Raw genomic sequence first — 20156 nt, 5'->3', positions numbered from 1 at the left:
ATTACCACGAAAAATAATTTCGGCTTGCCAGTTACATAAAATTTAGGTTCCAGTGAGGCACTTACAATGGATGTGAATGGGGCTAATCTGTAAATGTTAAAATACTCACTGTTTCAAAAGTATTTCCACAAGATGTTAACAGTAGGCCTATGTGCGTTAACATGATTTTAGTGTGATACAATCACTAACCTTTTCTGTGTAAAGTTCTGAAAAATGACTATTTAAACTTTCCTGCTCAATTGTTTTAAAAGAAGAATTCATGTAAGTGCTTTTATAAAACCATAAGCTTAATTTCTGCCTTTAACCCTCCAAATATTGGCCCCATTCACTTCCATTGTAAGTTCTTCACTGTAACCTCGAGTATAAATGTTTTTTTGCTATTCAATATTATGCCACAAATGCTGTCAATTGAGCTTAACTTGTATTGATCCTGGAATATTCATTTAACATATCTTTCTCTATTTTTTCCTTTTTTTGGAAAGTCGTGTGATGGAAATGTGAAAAGGGTCCACTCCAAAATGTGGCAAAAAAAATCAAAACAAAATTCAGGAAAATTGCGAATTTAGTTTAGAAATTTACTAATTTTACTTTTGTTTTTTTATGGATTGTGCGCTCAGTCGTGTAAACATTTGAAAAACTACAATTCCCGTTTTGTTCTTGCAATTCCGTCACACGCCAGCGAGGGCGTCGTTGCATCATTTCTCCGTTTTAAATAGCCTATTCCTGAATCCTGATAATGTTTTGTTGAGTGCGTGGTGTATGCATGAGGGAGTGTGTGTGTTTGTGTGTGAGAGAGAGAGAGAGAGAGAGAGAGAGAGGGAGAGGGAGAGAGAGAGAGAGAGAGAGAGAAAACGTGGTCGCGGAGAAGCTTAGCATTATAGCTAGTTTGAGAGTGTGAATGAAGTGTTATACAAGCTCAGATATTTAGTATTATTTATTTTTGTATGTAGTCAAGTTTGCCAGAAACAGAGAAGGTAAATCATTACAGAAATTGACTGGCTTCTGACAAATATATTTTCCTGACAGGTTTACGGATGTATTCGAGCTAAATTTTATTATCCATCGTTTAAGGGTGCAAAATCACGATTTGATAAAAGGCAGCTTCTACGTGTGTGGTCATAATAGTGTTCAAAATGTCCATGGGCGGCCAGAAGACCACCAGTCAGGCAATTCCGACCATCAGACGAGTTGCAATCAACGATGCGGCCCATATGCCTCATGACTACTCTACAACGCCAGGAGGGACCCTGTTTAGCACAACTCCCGGAGGTAAATACCGTGCAATTGCAAATAACTAATTTGGGTCTATTTTCAGCTGTCGTTGTGCATGCATCGTTGTGGTTTTGCTCGCTCTCGCGACATAGCGATGCATTCGAGAGCTCGTGCGCCGCTCTCATAGTCTTTGTGCTTGACAGACTGCGGTGTGTGTGCGCTCCGTCAGGTATGACCTCATAATGCTTCAGTCCTGTTTGCTTTTTATTATTTGTATTATTATGAACTGTAACTGCCGACGTGTTATGATTGAGGAATGTTCTCGTCACCTAGAGAAAAGCATTGTTTCATTGGCTAATATACGATTGCAGCCTTTGAAAGTTCGTTGTAGTTACTGAGTGTCTAATTTTTTTTACGAAGAAAAAAAGTTTCTTCGGGTCTCTAAAGCAAAATCTTGAAATATGCTTTTGTGTATTTACTTGTATTTTTTAGTAGTTTTTTTTTTCGGCCTGAGATTGCGGTTTGTTATGTACAGTAGCTTGAATCTTTTGTCAGGTGACGGAGATTGTAAACAGACAAGAAAACGGGACGTGGCTATTCTCAAGGCATGTGACTTTATGTTGGTTTCCAAATTTACACGGTAGATTCTGCTTTTCTAGCTCCTAAGGAACACTGTCCTTATTGTACTATTTCAGTGTCCAGTGGGTCTAAACATAAGTTATTGTCCATATCACAATTTTTCAGCAGTGGTGAAACGCCTTAAAACGTCATGTGATGTGACAGCACATCCCATTCAGCACATCCCATAGATGCTCAGTCAGATTGAGATCTGGGGGATTTGGAGGCCACATCAAGACCTTGAACTCTTTGTCATGTTCCTCAAACCTCATCATTTTTTGCAGTATGGCAGGGTGCATTATCCTGCTGAAAGAGGCCACTGCCATCAGGGTATACCGTTGCTATGTATGGGTGGACGTGATCTGCAACAATCTTTAGGTAGATGGTCAAAGAAACATCCACATGAATGCCAGGACCCAAGGTTTCTCAGCAAAACATTGCCCAGAGCATCACACTGTATCCGCCGGCCTACATTCTTCCCATGGTGCATCCTGCTGCCATCTCTTTCCCAGGTAAATGACACACACGCACCTGGCCATCCACATGATCTAAAAAAAATTTGATTCATCAGACCAGGCCACCTTCTTCCAATGCTCCATTGTCCAGTTCTGACTCTCACTTCCTCATTGTAGGTACTTTCAGCAGTGGACAGGGGTCAGCATGGGCACCTGTCCCTGTCCAGACCGGTCTGCTGCTACGCAGCCCCATATGCAGCAAGCTGTGATGCACCTGTGTGTTCTGACACCTTTCTATCATGGCCAGCATTAAGTTTTTTAGCTATTTGTGCTACAGTAGCTCTTCTGTGGTTTGGACCAGACATGGTAGCCTTCGCTTCACATGCGAATCAGTGAGCCTTGGGTGCCCATGACCCTGTCGCCGGTTCACCAGTTGTCCTTCCTTGGACCACTTTTGGTAGGTACTAACCACTAGATACTGGAAACACCCCGCAAGACCTGCCATTTTGGAGCTGTTCTGACCCAGTCGTCTAGCCATCACAATTTGGCCCTTATCAAAGTCGCTCAGATCCTTACGCTTGCCAATTTTTCCTGCTTCCAACATATGAAATTCAAGAACTGACTGTTCACTTGCTGCCTAATATAACCCACTCCTTGACAGGTGCCATTGTTACAAGATAATAAATGTTATTCACTTCACCTGTCAGTGGTTTTTATGTTGTGGCTGATCAGTGTAGTCTTAAATATAGTGCACTCAGCTTTAACTCGCTAATTTAATACAGTTCAAGGAGATTTGTGTGTTCAAGGTTTGCATTAGACTCAGCTGGACTGATAAGAGAAGAACTGATAGTATGTTCTCACTAGGTACAGCCTGCTTCATTTGCTGTTAACAATGCACAGATAAGCCATTTTACTGCATGAGACATAAAACAAAACCTGTATTTGTCCAACATCGTAAAGCTTTACCTTTTACAATGGTAACAGCTGAACGTTGCAAAATGCATTGTCATAAAGACATGTTTAGACATGCAGTGATCTAATGCAACTCTTACAGCAAATTTCACAAATGTGACTAACATGGCATAGCCAGAATGTACCTGGCTGTCCTACATGTTTCACAACCTCACGGTCAACCCTGCCATTGAACTCTGATATAGGGCCAGTGTCTACTTACAATACCATCCCCCAAACCATAACCTCAGCCATTAGGAGAAAGCTTTAAAAATGTGATTGGATTAAGGGCTAATTACTTATTTTGCATTAGAAAGGGCTGCATCATCCTCATTTCACTTCTTTACTCTATAGGCACCAGGATAATTTATGATCGGAAGTTCCTGCTGGACTGTCGCAGCTCCCCATTAGCCCGCACACCGCCCTGCTGCCTTCCTGACATTCCAGGGGTGACCAGTCCCCCCTTGGTCACCATGAAAAATGACAAGGCCTCCTCCCAACAGCCTGTCAGGAAAAACATCAGCTCCCCTGCAGACAAGAATGCAGGTAAATGTTCTTTCAGATATACTCATTGGAGCAATCCCAAAGTTATCTTTAAATGTGTTTAAGGTCATTTTTAATTTGTAATTTCCAGGCCTACTTTAGGATAGCATGAAAGTAAATGATGAGAGAATTTTCATTTTTGGGTAAACTATCCCTTTAAGTAAAAAAAACTGGTTTAAAAAACCTTGAAGATTGTATATCCCATGTATTGGTTAGTAAATGTTTGCGATGCACATTAATATTGATTAATGTTGGTCTTTGATTTCAAGGTGAAGATGCCCAGTTTGAAATGGATATCTAATTACATAGAGGACCTGCTAATTGAAGGAGGTGACAACTGTAACAAATATTACTGTGATAACTGTTCCCTAAGCGGATAAATGCACAGAATATTTCTCCTTCCATATCATCTGCCTTTTGCCATTGTCTACTGTTCAGTTGGTATTTTCTTTACCTGTATTGATGCTGTTGCTCAAGACATGCTCAAGCCATTACTTTTGATTCTCTACATCAGCAAACACTGTTGTGCCTGAAAGAGCATCTCGGATGTCTGATTAGTGCATCCCAAGCACATTGATGCTGGTAATCCTGCCCAGCTCTACTTCTGCCCAAGACATGGGGGACACCTTAAAGGCCACCATGTGACATTGTTTGATACAGATTGTTTGTGTAGTTTTGAAAATGACCAGTAGGGGGAGCAACAGTTCCTTAATTGTTTTCTCATCAAGAGTCATTAAAAAAATAAATAAATTGATTGTGGAGGAAATCCAGACAAACTCCAATGCCAACTCCTATAAATTTAGCATACCATGATAAAATGTACCACTTTCCATTTGGCATTGATACTTTACTTTTTAAACAGTAGAATACAGATAATTTCTGTTTTTCTTGTAGAGTATTTTCACCTAAAGTGTCATTCAACAGAATGTAAAATGCTTTTTTTTTTTTTTTTTTTATTTGCTTTGAAATTCTCTAAACTGCCCTGTTATTCCTAAAGTGACATAAGCATTAAAAAAATTCAATGAACACCAGAGAATTGATATCTGATTGCTTTATTGATCTATTGCTAATTTTCATACCAAAGAGATGGGTACAAAATACAAAGACCACCATTATCAATGACACATTTTATTAAATTCGGCAATTTGCATAGTCTGCTATTTACACATTTGGCAATTTACATATTCAACTATTTACAAATTATGTAAACAAAGTATTAAGGTTTCAAAAATAGCTTTAAGTAATCCAGGTGTACCATTGCAGGATACTTGTGTTCAGCAGAAGAAAGTCATAAATATCTGGGATGCCATTAGGGTGAGTAAATGATGAGAGAATCTTCATTATTAGGTGAAATATTCCTTTAAGAAAGTTTGGTTTTGTTATTTTCATCTGGACAAATCTGTATTATCGTAGTTGGAGTCCATGTGTTTTTCTAGTTCTGATGAGCATATCTAAATAAAGTGCTAATATTGAGTTTGTTTGTGATTAAGAGAGAAGTCAGTGACAACCACATTCTGCAACCTCCATTCCTTCATGGTGTCTCATAACCATCTTCCCGTTCTCATAGTAGAGCATAGAGACTGGAGCCAGACGGGTGGTTACACAAGACAGGCATGGAACCCAGTCCGGGTGGTGCAACTTCAAAAGACTCTGCAAATGAGAGAATAAAGACAAACATGTGAGTTAGTAAAGCAAAAAGGCAAGGAAACATTTTAAATTAATCTAAAAATCTAAATCAACACTTGTTGGTTTATACAGACACGTACCTGCATGTAGGCATGGTTGGTTGGGGTGAAAGATTCATCTATGGGTGTAGGACAGCTACCCTCACAGCGATAAGCATTGTAGCGTTTTGGATAAACAATCCAGTCACTCCAGCCGATCTGATCGAAATCCACCCACATATCCACCTTTCTGCAGAGAGGCAGCTTCTCCCCTTCTTCAGGAGAAATGGCTGGAGTCAAGCCAGTTTCTGCTACCCCTCGTACTCGCTCACCAGTTCTGTGATTTCTCTTGTGACGCCGGACCACAGGTTCCTTTCCACCGCTGGCTCGGTCCAGAGCCACATACTTGGAGTGCTCAGCGGTCTGGATGAGGGTGGATGTCTTGGCCTGGTTTTGTTTGAAGAAAACCACCATCATGACCATGTTTCCTGTAGGATGCTGGGCCATCTCACTTTCCTCATCATCTCCCCTTTCCATTGAAGATGTCTGAACATGTTCCTCGGAGGACATACTCTCGCCCCGATGCAACCAGTACTTGAGCAGGTTGGTGATGTTGAATACCCTCCACAAGGAGTGGGAGGCTGGGTCGCTTGGTTTGGCTCTCACACTGCCAAGGTGAAGCCGTGCTTCAGGACAGTGACTCTGGTCACACTCATGTTTGGAAGCATGATAGATATCCACCACCACGTCATTGGCAGAGGTGAATTCTGGGAAGCGAATTCGAAGTTCAGACTTCTGGACGCTGTCACTTGCAGATATGGAGGACAGGTCAAATGTCACTGCCCATCTGTCACCAATCTGATGGCTACCTGAAGAATATTTAAGACAAGAAATTAGTCTAGAACATGAACAGTGGTCTAATTAAAAGGTCTAGAAGGATAAGTGATGTGTGGTGCTTAATTACGTTTTCACACATAGGACTTCAGGACAAGCAATTAATAAAGTTGAAAGTTCTTATTGTTTAGATGTGTATTGCTGGCCAAGCCTCTTTGAAACAGACGTCTTGACGCTAATACACAAGCTGACTAATAAGCATATTACATGACTTGGCTAATAGAACCAGCTAAACTACCGCCAATATATTAAGTTCCCGGTGGCACAAGTACGTCATTTAACATGTCATCATTTTATACATATAAAAACTTATAAGATTATTATTTTTATTGTTAGAATTTCAAATAATAATCGAAAATAATTTAAGTACAGTAAAATATAAAATAAATCATAATCGGTATTTTATTATTTTCCGTGTTATCTGTAAAATAATATTGCCAAAATACTATGCTCTAACTGAATAAAAATAAAGAACTATAATAATCTGTAAAATAGCCTAATCTATAAAGAAATTTATAATTAATCTGTGTTTTATTATTTCACGTGTTATCTGCAAAATATCATGCTCTAAACCGAATGAATAAAAAAAGAATTAATTTTAATAATCTATAAAATAATTATTAATAATAATTCATCGGTATTTAATTTTTTAAAGTTTTCCTAAAAACTGAATGATTATTTTTTTAATTATCATTATTATTATAATGAATTCAGAATGCTACTTACTTTTGGCCAAGAGACTCAAGACCGAATCGGACTCGTAAAGAGTTGGATTTTCATGACTCTTGTCTTCTCCGGTCAGAAGTGTCCGGTAGAGGTGCATCATGTAAAGCGGATATCTGTTCGAGTGGCGTCTGTGACCAGCCTGACCACCGCTGCGCATCCTATTCCTGAACGCCTCGTGGAATCCAGGAAACGACTCTGCTGAGAGGACCGTACTGACCCACAGCGCGAGAACTGCGATCAGAACCCCGCAGATGAACTGCCTCATGTCTACACCTTAATTATAATCAACCACGCAGATGTGTTTCTTGAGATCCGTCTCCTAAACCGTCTCCTGGAGAATGAAGGTCATGAGTGCTGCCTGCCCAGCTAAGATTACTTATAGAAACTTGAAGTCTTTTGATGGTCTCTGTGGTCCTGTGAGTCTTTGAAGTGGCCATGTGATCCATACAGTCCTTGGGTCGTTGTGTATCGAAACCAGCAGTCTTTTGTGCGCCCTAAAGGTGTGAAAACACTAATTCATCTACCTCGAGTACTGTGTATTGAAGGTCCTTTTGAAAGTGTACCTAAACAATAATATTAGTGGACCTCATTTGTTCATCAATGACACTTTGATTAAAAGGAGACTGCGGGATTATGTCTTCGTTTGAATGAAAATAGAGTGTTTCTCTATCTTTTCACTCCATAAGAAGATTACAAAGAACAATAATTATGTCATTGGAAATGTGCAGATTATTTTAATTGGCTAGTAGCCTAACATTTTAAGAGGTTACCACCCAATTTTACTGGAATAGCAACTGGTGTCGAATTAAGTAAAATGTATTAGGCCTACTGTTAACTATTTTTCTAAGTATTAGACAGCGATTAAATTATAATTTTTTAATTATAAAAAAAAAATTTTAAAACTTTTTTAAATTATAGCCTTATAGTTGTGCATTAAAGTTGTATAAAAACCTATACACTCTACTGTCACAGCCGTTGACAAAGAAATGCAGGCTACTCAGGGACATGGAATATTAATAATTTATATTTTGGCACAGTCAAATACATGTACTCACCATATTTGTGTTTCACACCTGGTCAGCGATTGACCCTTGGCTAAGCCCCGCCTTAAAAGCGTTCCTGACCAATCCTATTTTAGCAACTGTTGCCGTCCGCTGTTTCTCTGACAAGAGGCGTGCTTTTTTCCAACGAGTCTTTGGGAGTAATGTGTGTACGAGGTAGACTACCTAGATAGTATACACGTTTTTGTGGTTGTTTTCTTTCTTTCTTTCTTTTTATTTGTATTTTATAAATCTCGACAGTGGCGTGCTAGCCCTCATTCCTAAATGAACATTTGCACACCAACATTTGCTCAAAGATTAATTAAAGTTAAATTAACGTTGATTAATTTATGGATTGATTCGGGTCTTAGTAAAGACGACAGTAAATAAAGAGTTCACAGCATCATAATGAGTGTTTAATTGTTCTGTTCGCATACACTAATGTTATCCTCTTTTCTCTTTTCAATTAACTTGACGTTTGCCATAGTTCTGATACACAATCTCCACAGTTTTCAAATTACTAGATAATTTAACTATTTATTTTACAAAAAAACGTCAGATAAATGTGTTTTAAAATGTAACTCTTCATTCCAGCCCACTTAAGAATAATATCAATTCCGTTTATGAGAACATTTAGCCAAAAAATTAAAATAAAATAAAATAAATAACCGTGCCGTTCACGCACTCTCACATTGGGAAGTTCTGTAAAGTTTCTGAGAGTGAGCCAAAGGGGGCGGAGCTTAGAGAAGTATTTTGTTTACGATAGGCTACCTGATGTAGGAATTCTTCATATCCAAGAACGATTGACACTAAACATAATAATCTACTCAATATGTGCCCTTACCTCAGGATATGTTGACATTTTTATATCACTATAAAATAACTTTGAAGATATTAGGATCAATGACAAATCAAAAAGACCAAACTTCAGCTGAAATCTTCATCTGATACGTATCATTTGCCGCATATCCTACTTTTATTTTGGCCCTGTGAGAACCCTGCGGACAAAAGGTTTGTTCTTTCTTTCTTTCTTTCTTTCTTTCTTTCTTTCTTTCTTTCTTTCTTTGTATAATGTAATAATTTATGTATTGAAGTAGATGGTCCAACAGGGGGCGCTCTGCATTCAAGGCTCTGTGTAGGAAACTAAAAATATCGACTGTTCGTCCTTGCATCACTCATTTCTGCTGGTACTACTTGTATGATGCGTTGACAAGCTCTGCGCTGATATTGAGATTCATTTGACAGAACAAAGCATATGCTGTGAAGTACACAGACATCATTATTCCTAACAGAATTGAAGCAGACCAGCTGTGAATGTCAGTGGCAATCTCACACATATCAAGACAAAAATTGGCACAGAGCCTTCCTCCCACTCAGTTATCACATACGCAGCCTTTTGATGTTAATAAGTGTCAGATCCTATTTATTCACTCTTTATTGCATTGTAAAGTGTCTTTGTGAATGAAGGCTCTGATGCATGTGCAAATTGTAATTTTAAGATCCATCCATCCATCTTTCAGATACCTTTTTAATTTTGTTTTGTTCTGTTCATATTCATTGTGGACAAATGGCATGTTATGGACTGTCCTGAACTTGCTCTGGGCAGACAAAATTAATTAATCACCAGGAACCCTGATTGCTGTGAATTGGTTTGCAAAACAGAGACCATAGCGTAGCCCTCTCCTGTCGTAAAAAAGGGAGCATGGACAGAAAACCCCTCAGAATCAAGCCTTTTGTGTCTCGTGCTGGAAGAAAAGTGCACACTTGCGTTAGAGACGGTAACCAAACAAAAAGGCCATGAAAAATGAAAGGGCCTCCATTGTGTAATTTGAATAATGGGGATAATTACCCTCTGTCCAGGGAAGCACCTGCATTTGAAATAAGCCTTTGATACCAAGTTAAATCCAGTGAGATTGCTGTTTGATTAAGATTCAGACATAGGCTGCCTCTGCCTTAACAGCTGCTGAGATCATTCTGTCAACATACATAAAAACAAAAACAAAACAAATAAATAAAATGGTAAATACTGTAGATATACGTCATAAAAAGAGTGGGCAGTGTAACTTATGCTTTGCCTTAGCTGTTTCAGTACCCCTCATCTCACGTTCAAAGTCCAGATAATGTGAGCCTTTATTAGTATTATTATTTGCCGGACGTCATGTGTTTACCGTGTCTCAGTGTATGAGATAAACCGGCTCCCCACAGATATTTTAGCACCTACAAAGCTATCTCTTTTTAATTTAGTTGCACTGCCAGGAATCCATAGAATAATCAGTGTCTCTCATTAAACCACAGCCTTCCATTGTTCGGTAGCAGCAACCTTTTTTGTCTGTGTGATAGCAGAAATTGCAGGGACATGAAATTTCTCAGAATGTAGGCATGTTTTTACTTTTTGTCCTCATAGTAATGGAGGCAAGAGTATATACTGAAAAGGATCATTGTGATAGGGGTTTGAATCTCACACCACAATGTGCTCCTTGGATTCTTTGATTTCATTTTGACCACAGACAGTTGAATGGGTTTTTGGTCCATTGAGACCCACACGTTTAGAGTAATACATGGATCCACTTGTAATAGCCTACTTTTCATGAACTAATTATTGCAGATTAAAACACGTAGCCTGCAGTTATGTAAGACCTACTGTTGAGGATGTAGAGTTGTATGATACTGACATGTGAAAAACAGTCTTTGCAAATCTCAGTCATATCAGAATTGTTCATGGATTGTTTTAAAGAGGTTAAGGCATTTTTGCAATCTCAGTTTTTACCATTGCTGAAATGCAATACATCCATACAATATGATGGAAAATATTACCTATTTAAGCAATATCACACGAGCAAGAGTGCTATATGGCCCTACATCAGAGAAACAAGGATTGTGTTTGTGTGTGTGTGTGTGTGTGTGGGGGGGGTGTGGACCATGTGCTATCACCTGTTGCCACTCCCAAGCAGAGATGCTGTAGTCTGTTAGGTCAACTTTCTGAAGTTAATTCCATTTTGGTCAAATGCATCCTATTTTCTCAGTGGAAAAATAGCCATCTATGCAGGGGTATTCCTCCCTATTTTGTGGTAGCCTGTGCGCAAGAGTCATTTACTACTATAGAAACCGCAATGTCCTCCACCATTTTGAACTCTCCGATGTGGAAACTCCGGTAAGAGGTAAGTTTGTGTAATTAATCAGTCTGCTGTGTCTCAGCTGTGTCTAATGCTGAATTTGTTAGTTTAATGCTTGTTAAAGTTGTAGTAGTAATCAGAGCGATCACGTAGTGCTGAATGAAAACACTGACTCACATCACGTCACCTGAACTGGCTGATATTACACACAAAAATGGTCTTCTGCCACCACCTGTTGGCTAAAATCAGCATTGTCACAAAAATAAATGTAAAGAGACACATATAGCTCTTAACACATCTACACAGCTCTTACACTTTAGTTTTGAACCGCACAAACACAAGTGGAGTGATACACATTTAATTGTCTGTATTATTTAGGATACTTAAATATTAGCCATGAGATTAGCCTTAGCAAGACAAACGAGTAGGAATTTTCTTCCTTCAAAACATTACAAATGTAATTTCCACCACATAATTCTATTAAGCACAATATACATTTAAGATGTGGTGGGGATTTTTATGACATAGCATAAATCTCCTGTGATGCATTTTCATGTATGGTTGGACATTGTTAGTAGACAAATGTTAAAAAAAGAAATTAGAGTGGGAAAAGTGTCTTAAAAATAAAAATTATCTTATTTCCCTGCCATCTCAGATGTGCATGACTTTGTTATGCTGAATACAAGATGGATATCTCAGCTATGTAGGTCCATACAATACAAGTGCATGGTGAACCAGAACTTTCATGCTCCAAAAATCATATAAAGGCAGTCAAAAGTAATCCATATGACTCCAGTGGTTAAATCCATGTCTTCTAAAGTGAGATATAGGTGTGGGTGAGAAACAGATCAATATTTAAGTCATTCTTTTCCTATAAATCTTCACTTTCACATTCTGTCACAATCAAAATGTGACAGAATGTGAAAGTGAAGATTTATTGTAAAAAAGGATTTAAATATTGATCTGTTTCACACCCAAAGCGATTGCATCGCTTCAGAAGAAATATTATATCACTGTTATACGAGGTATGCGGATTACTTTTATGCTGACTTTACGTGATTTTTGGAGCTTCAAAGTTCTGGCCACCATTCACTTACATCGTAAGGACATACAGAGCTGAAATGTTCTTCTAAAAATGTTAGTTTGTGTTTTGCTGAAGAAAGAAAATCAGAGTTGTAGAGCTGTTCTGTAGCAACTTCACAAAATCAGTAAGATAAAAAAGCAAACCAGCAACACTTAAAAAAAATAAGGAATGCATTTTGGCACAATGGCCTTCTTCAGGGCTTAAAGAATACAGCTGTAAAAAGGAATGAATGTTTAATTTTTTACAGCTGTATTCTTTTAGCACTGAAGAAGGCAATTGTGCCAAAAAGCTTTGGCGAATAAAGTTTTATTCCTTATTTTTCTCCATTCCACAAGTGTTGCTGGATTTGCTTTTGATGAAGAAAGAAAAGTTACACACATCTGGTATGGCATGAAAGTAAGTCAATGATGAGAGAATATACATTTCTGAGTGAACTAATGAGACATTACTTGTTACTGTATGTTCACACCAGAAGCGGCGAGAGCGTCAAAATTCGCTCTGGCTGCCCTGCCTTCGACGCTCAAGGACGCTCGTGGACGCTCTGACGTAGTTGAAATAAGCGGCAACGTTTGTTCAGAATGCTTTGTTTTGTGAACTATATTTAAAGGGGCCGCAATTTAAACATCCAGACATGTCGACCATTTACTTTTTGCCGACCGATCACAAGTAGCGTATATCCTCATGAACTCTTTAAAATGTGAAAATAAGAAATCGATCGATGGCAGAAAGTAATTAAAATTATAGTTGTTTGTTATCAAAATAAAATACATTTGTAATAATAACTGTGGTCTTGGTCATATATTACAGGGAAACCCGTCACGGCAATAATTCGTTTCTACATTTTATCTTCGGAACGAATGTTTGGTGGGAACCAAAGTTTACACGGTTGTGTTCTCGACTTCGCTAGAGCGGAGCACTTCTATATTCCAATTGGTTACCGCCGAACCGCGTCACAGCTCATTACCATAATGTTGACTGCACTTGAACTTCCATCTGATGCCCACGCCGCCCAAGACTCGCCGCGCCGCTTCTCGCCGCAGAGAGACGCTGGCTGTCATTGAAAAAGAATGACTTCCGGTCGATTTGACGCTCCCGCCGCCTCTGGTGTGAACGTACGGTTAGAAGTCCACAGTGCTAAAAGTGCAAGAAGTTTAAGAAATACTCATATGTTGATCCTACATAACTGTGGGAATACATTGCCACAGTTGTTAGGATCAGATGTCAATTCTGTTCATCTGTAGGGATTATTGATTAATAGTGAAATCAAGATCAGGATCGTGCAAATACTGATCTAGAGTTATTATTCTAGCACAAGTCTCCTTCATAACTCTCATAAAAAAGTTCACAATCTAAAGATTTAATAAGAAATGTTATAATGTATTTTTGAGCTATGAAATGTAGTAGCACATGTAAGCAAAGTAATGTTTTTTGACAACATGCCATAGATGAAAGTGTTTTGCTTATTTTTAAGATCAAAGGCATTTCTTTTAATTTAAAGGTGTACTTCTCAAATGGCAACTCTTCTTACTCTAACCTGCCTATGATGTTTTTAAATCAAAGATTTCAAGAACCGTTGTGTCATGCCCAAACGAATATGCCTAGGCCTGCCATGCAAAATAAGGTTACTTTTCTGCACTCAAATGCACCATGAATGTTAGACAGATAACATGGTTTGCTTTCTGAGGGTTGAAGTGTGTTTCTGATATCTTTGTGTTGCAAAGAAGTCAGTGATAATACAAGCTGCCAAAGCCAGGTAAACATCAGGTTCAAATAGTGCTACTGTGGTCATGAATCTAGAAATAAACATTGTTTTCAGTGGAAGGGGATTAGGAGAAAAATAGGCTTTCTTGGGTAAACTGTCAGTCTGGTTTATCATGCTAGAGAGCTGTATCTATTTCTGCAATTTCACTGTGATTGGGGGTGACAGTCTTAAATTTAGAATTAAATCCAACAAAGTACTTTTGTCCTCAAGTTGTGGTGAAAATTTTGTGTTTTAAAGGACCATTGAGACCAAAAAATCTTTTTTTTATGAAACTGCCTTTTTGAGCCAGATTTTCTTTTACAACTGTTACCATATTGTTTCCCAAAGGTATTCCCTGTCCATTTAACTGCAAGACTAAGAGCACATTTTCACAGTGTGACCTTGTTCGCAAAGCATTATTGCAACTGAGAGACGTATCTAGACAAAATTGGATTTGTCCAATCATAACAGCTCTGTAAAATAAATTATTTTCATATTCATGTTCCGATACATTCTTCTAATATAAAGTCAATTTTTTTTAGTTTTTTTTTGTTTCAGCATTGCAATAACAGTAAACATGCTGGAGCCTTTTATAATGGATGCAATCATTTTTTCTTAGCTTGTCTGGAGTTATTTAGTTGGTATTCAATATCATCCTCTATGATGGCATCACAGCCAAGGGGCAAGTTAAGAGCACCCTCAGCTGTCGGAAATAACAGGTCTTCTCTCGTTTTGATTGCAGTCATCTCATACAGGCACAATATCATCTGTGTGTGATTCCACTGTCATTGAGAACTCAGTAGCCAGTTCTCCAAAATTCAATTTGTGCAGCATATTGCAATTATCAAAGCTTTTGCGTGGTGAAAGGAGGTTGCAAGCATGTAGCACATGGTCTATAGGTGATTTAAGACGCATGTAGATGTTCAAGAAGTGTCCCTTTGAATAATGTGGGTGTTTGTGTTCCCGTTAGCACATAAAATTACACCAGTGACTTAAGCCTTTTATCTCTGCGTTCTTTGTGGTTTTCCAGAGATGACTGCAGTGAGGTGAGTCATGCAACTGGAGATGTTTGGGGTGTAAGTGTCTAGTGGAAACGTATAAACCAGGCCTCCTGACTTAAAGACAGCATCTAACATTGGTGATTTGTTGGAAGGCTCCCCTCCCTGGCCTGTTGAGCAAAGTTTAGTGACGTTTGTGTGATGAAGTGTTTGTGACGTATTCTGTTATTTTCAAACCTTCTAGTTTTCTAATAAATTATCCCCAATCAGAAATAATGTAAAAATGTCCTGGAGGATGTGTGAAGGAAGTTAAAAATGTGTTTAGAATCAGTTCTAATAGGAAATGTTATGAAGTATCAACCTGATACTTAAATGTTAAGTGTTTTTTGAGACATTAAAAGTCCTTACGGTCTCACAGACCCGAAATAAGGTTAAAATAATCAAGACAGAGAAAATTTGAGTTTCTGATTTAATATTAAAATAATTTATATTCTCTCTATATAAATGTTTTTCAATCCTCTGTTTATTGGCTGAGAAAGTGGTTTGTAGACAGAAGTGTTATCTATGAAATGCGTGTGGTCCATTGGTGAAATGATTAAGGATCTGTTTGGACATTGTGTATAAGGTACATCAATGCCACTGACCACATCACTCAGTGAGGCTGTGAGTGAAATTGACGTGCACCAGAGGGAAAGAACAGAAGACCAAATACATTTTCATTCATGTGAGTGCAGTTCTAGAGGAACAGTGCTCCTTACAACACTGATAACACACACTTTATGCAGGCCTGATCGTACTTGTCAAAATATATAATAAGTCAAAATATAACAAGACAATTTTATTTGAAATGTGAGATAATGTCTTTTAAATATTTTAAAAACTCCACTAATTAAAATGTATACATTTTGGATTTTAACTAATAACCAAGAAAAACAAAACGGTGATATAATTGTCCATAAATTATGGCTTCTGTTTAACTTGTTTACAGTGTTAAAATGTCATATAACGGTTGTGCCTTTTGTCTGTTTCACTTGAATATACTGTAACTGTAGTGTGTTGTGTGGAAAAAGAGTCTAGACAGCCGCTGAATTCTGTTTCCTTTTTTCGAATGGGATATTCTCAGTTTACGCATGGACTGGCGAGACATTGATGATGCTGGACAATCTCGGCATATCAAGCTATGTGAGCTTGTTTATGGTCTCCTGATCACTCAAAAGCGTTGTGAGCCCACTGACTGTAACAATTTTAAAATAGTTCAATTCCTAGAGCAAGAGAACAATTACATGGTTTGTGAGTATGCTTGTCCCAGTGGGTTTCACAGTTGGTGTCAGCTGGTATGAAATCAAACACAATACTGCTTCATAAGGTGAGTAAATTCAAAATATTTCAGTTTAACCAAGCTTGAGTTTGAGCAATGTTGAAATTATGGTTGGGTAAACAAAACTTTGACAAAATTCTCCTGTGATGTGTAAACTTTCATTGAAGCTGGCAATGTAGAGATTTAAATGCTCTTTTGATAAATTGGTTTTGCTTAAGGCAGGACTGCCTGCACTCTCCATTGATAGAACTAAAATTTACATCATTTTGAAAGTTGTTGTAGTTATAGTGTTATTTTTAGAGTACCAGTATCAAAAGAGAATGAAGTGTGGGCAGCAATGTCTGAAATGTGTTTTTTTAAAGGGGCTTTTTAAAAAAAAAAATTAAAAACCATAAAAAAAAGCACACAGTATGTTGCATATTTATGTCAATGGGCTCTAGTTTTGTGAGTGCACAAAGCACAGCCCTACACTCTATGGTCGTATTATCTCATTTTCATGAGAGCGCTAATTCTAAGCGCAATTTTCGTGCCAGCACAAACCTCAAGTGGCCGTGGGTGGGACTGTTTGCACTATCTGTGGATGTATGCACGCAAGTTATGGGTGTATTGTATGTAAATTAAGTGGTGCAAAGTGCAATTTGAATATTTTCCTGAGAAACAGTTCATTGCACTTAGACATTTCAAAGCATGTCTTTGAAAATCAGTTCCTGTATTTGCAGTTTGGAGCGTACACCAGCAGGTGGTAATAAAGTAGATGAAAATGATTAATAATACTTACATTCTCTATAATTGAAATCCAAATTCTGATGAGAACCACATTTTCCATGTGTTTAAAAGGAGATAGAAATTATAAGGTCATAGAAATATGCCTGACATTCAACAGGGACGCAGTTAATGCACAAAAGATGAATGAAAAAAGTCCATATTTCTATTCTTAGAATGTATTGCATACCATCCATTTAAAATAACAACTTCTTATGAATGTGTGTCTTTGTTTATATTGATTGTGCTTGACAGGGAATGGACTATAGAACAGGCAGCAGATGGTGCCGGAGAAGAACCTTAGAAGTAAATTGCACTTGACCCAGCCCATTAGCGCTTTGCACACACAATTTCACCAAACCCTTGTGCCCAAACTTAGCGCATGCTTGAACAAAAATACCTAAACTTCCTGGCCATGCCCATTGACTTTGCATGTATTATGGACTCTTAAAATAGGGCCCAATATGTCAAAATAAATTCTTAGTATTTACAATTATTGATTTAACCTATAAAATTATCATAAAATACAATAATAGCTGTAATTAAAGCACATGATATCATAACAAAATAAATAGAGTTCTAGATTACATATTACATCATTTTAGCCACCCTGTGTTACATTATACAGCTCTCTGCTGTCTACAATCACATTCGATTTTGAGGTTTTAGAGTTTTAGAATGTTTAGCAACACATTTAACAGTACCCGCCTGTGAGACAGCAAATACAGAACTAATCTGACAGCTACAGGTCAATATGATGTCCGCAGAGGCACAAAACATCCTAGATATCAAGAGAAGAATAAAATATTAGGAAATATACTGTAACTAATATTAGATAGAAAATTATTGGTGCATTTTTGCCCTCTCATTTAAAATTTTGGACATGTGGTACCATTTTTGCCACAAGCCGGTTAATCCTAAACGTAGTGTGCAATGAGTCAGTAACAAGGGACTCGTTGAATTCTTTCCAAGTTTTGACAGCTGTATAGCAATGTAGGTCACAGATGCTGTTGTTAGATAATTATACATTTTCCCTTGAATTTCTAAAGGATTTCTTATGAAATCATTTTCTAATGAATTATACATTTATAAAAATGTATTGCAGTGATCATTTTGAAAAGAGTGATTTTATGAGTATATTAAAGACCAATCTACATTGCAATTGCCCTTACAATATTTAGAGTTGTTTCATTCAACGAATTACAGTTGAACTGAATCATCTCTTCTGTGTGGATGTCAAGTTTAGATATTTGCTTTTCTCAGTGCAAAATCAAAAGGCAGGTAAAATCATAATAATTATCTTAAAAGTGAGTCTGCCAGTAATGTACAGTTAACATGTCAGTCATTTTCATCGTGAAGTCTTTCTTTAGGCAGCCAATTAGGAGGGCTTCAAATTAGATGGATAATAAACAGCCAATTAAGAAGAATCATAATTTGCTTAATGGGCTAATTTTTTTTTCACCTTGACATTTCATTGCTGATCACTTTGAACACAGTGGAATTATGACAAATATCATATATATTTTTTCTCCATTCCTGGGCTAAAGAGTGGGCCACATTGAAATTTGTTTTTTTGCATTTGTTTAGAAAGTTTAACCTGGTATAGAATCTATTGCGATAGATGTTTTCTTTTGTAAGGATGAAGTGCAGATATTTTGGCATATAGTGAAATAATTTTGTAATCGTTTTCCATTTGCTAATCATTCAATCTTACTGTTCTGTTTGTGCTAAAAGAGGTGTTGGGTTGCGTATGTGTCGGAAAGTCAGGCTAAATGTCAAACCGTCAGGCTGATTAACATAATGCAGATAACTTATTTGTATTCTCCTTTATTTGCCTTGCTGAAAGCCATAATTGGTGTGAATCCATGAATCCATTTTCAGGTCAAATATTCTTATTTTCTAAAATGAAAGTGCATCATAAATATGATTTAATTTAGTTTAGATTTTGCCCTTTAAACCTTTGAAAGTATGACTTGATCTTGAAAATATGATTTAATGGTTGAAATGTCCTTTCATTTGTAACTGCTGGATAAAATTTCAGCATGTGACCTCTTGCCTCAGTGACTGTTGCCAAAAGTCATTTCCAGAGAGGTTTACAGCGTGACCTTGGGGTTTAAAATTTTAAGATGGAAATTGCATTCCCTTTTAAGCCCTGATAATGTGGCCTTGCACACAGCATTCTATGCCTATTAAATATTTAATGTCTGTGTAATGAATGCTCTTATTAAATACCTCTGATGAGTTCTTAAGCCTCATAATGTTTTTGACATGGTGGTCATGAGCTCTGGCGCAAATTAGCTACTTTGCCTAATATCTGATGACCAAATGTTATACCTCTGTCGTTGTCTGTTACATGTCCAGCGATGGTCAGGGGAATGTTCCTTTGTACAGTATCTTTGAATTTAAACATTATCTGAAATAATTAAAATGCTGCGCCACCCCTAAATCCGCCAATGTTCATACTTTGCATTAATCTTAATCAAATACCTCACATTTATTATGCTTTCCTAATATGTATACTATATAAAGATCACTATCTAAAGATTGCTTATTGGGTCATAGATAAATAAGGCTGTCCAAAGTGATAAAAATAATTAAAACACATGTCAGATTTGTAGAAATTTAATCTTTGTGTCCAATTTGGTTTCAGTAAAATAATGTATTTTTTTATAAAAACGTTTATTGTATTTTCTACAAAAACATTGTACATTTTTTACTTTAAAAATGTCATGTGTTGTAACCATCAAGTAAAAAGTATTAAAATACTTTCCTTGCACATTGAATACAGGAGATACATAATCTTCCAAATTAATTGTAAATATATATATATATCATGATTTTTTTTGTCAAGAATATCAAGACGTTTTCTCAGGGTTACTCCAAATGACCGAAATAAAATGTTCCTTTTCATAAAACTGTCAAAATATCATATATTTTATAGAGTTACGAACTTTAAATTGTAGTATTTTAATACATATTAAAGTATTATAATAAATATACAGTTTTGAAATTTGTTAGTGCAATAATAAATTGCCAT

General features: G+C 37.1%; 2 protein-coding genes across 4 annotated transcripts; one reads left to right on the top strand and one right to left on the bottom strand.

The window, feature by feature from the left end:
• The first annotated feature begins 715 nt into the window (after window positions 1-715).
• Window positions 716-4792, top strand: eif4ebp1 (eukaryotic translation initiation factor 4E binding protein 1). 3 transcript variants are annotated; one of them, XM_052104775.1, is made up of 4 exons: window positions 716-1269; window positions 3591-3782; window positions 4049-4109; window positions 4294-4792. In XM_052104775.1, exons 1-3 carry the CDS (start codon window positions 1134-1136, stop codon window positions 4078-4080), a joined length of 360 nt encoding a protein of 119 aa, XP_051960735.1. In that variant the 5' UTR covers window positions 716-1133; the 3' UTR covers window positions 4081-4109; window positions 4294-4792. The 3 variants fall into 3 exon arrangements, with proteins under 3 accessions (XP_051960735.1, XP_051960734.1, XP_051960733.1); XM_052104774.1 differs by having other exon boundaries at window positions 717-974; window positions 1072-1269; window positions 4049-4787; XM_052104773.1 differs by having other exon boundaries at window positions 717-1269; window positions 4049-4788.
• On the bottom strand, window positions 4675-7328 carry ndr1 (nodal-related 1). Its single transcript, XM_052104772.1, has 3 exons — window positions 7064-7328; window positions 5546-6312; window positions 4675-5429 (listed from the first exon to the last, which is right to left on the bottom strand). The coding sequence occupies exons 1-3, from the start codon at window positions 7326-7328 to the stop codon at window positions 5277-5279; spliced, it is 1185 nt and encodes a 394-aa protein (XP_051960732.1). The 3' UTR covers window positions 4675-5276.
• Window positions 7329-20156: the final 12828 nt, after the last annotated feature.

The sequence above is a fragment of the Xyrauchen texanus genome, chromosome 34 (genome assembly GCF_025860055.1).
Source record: "Xyrauchen texanus isolate HMW12.3.18 chromosome 34, RBS_HiC_50CHRs, whole genome shotgun sequence".
In the NCBI taxonomy this organism is placed as follows: Eukaryota; Metazoa; Chordata; class Actinopteri; order Cypriniformes; family Catostomidae; genus Xyrauchen; species Xyrauchen texanus.
Note: the sequence above shows the minus strand (reverse complement) of the source record. Positions and strands in the feature narration are given on the sequence as shown.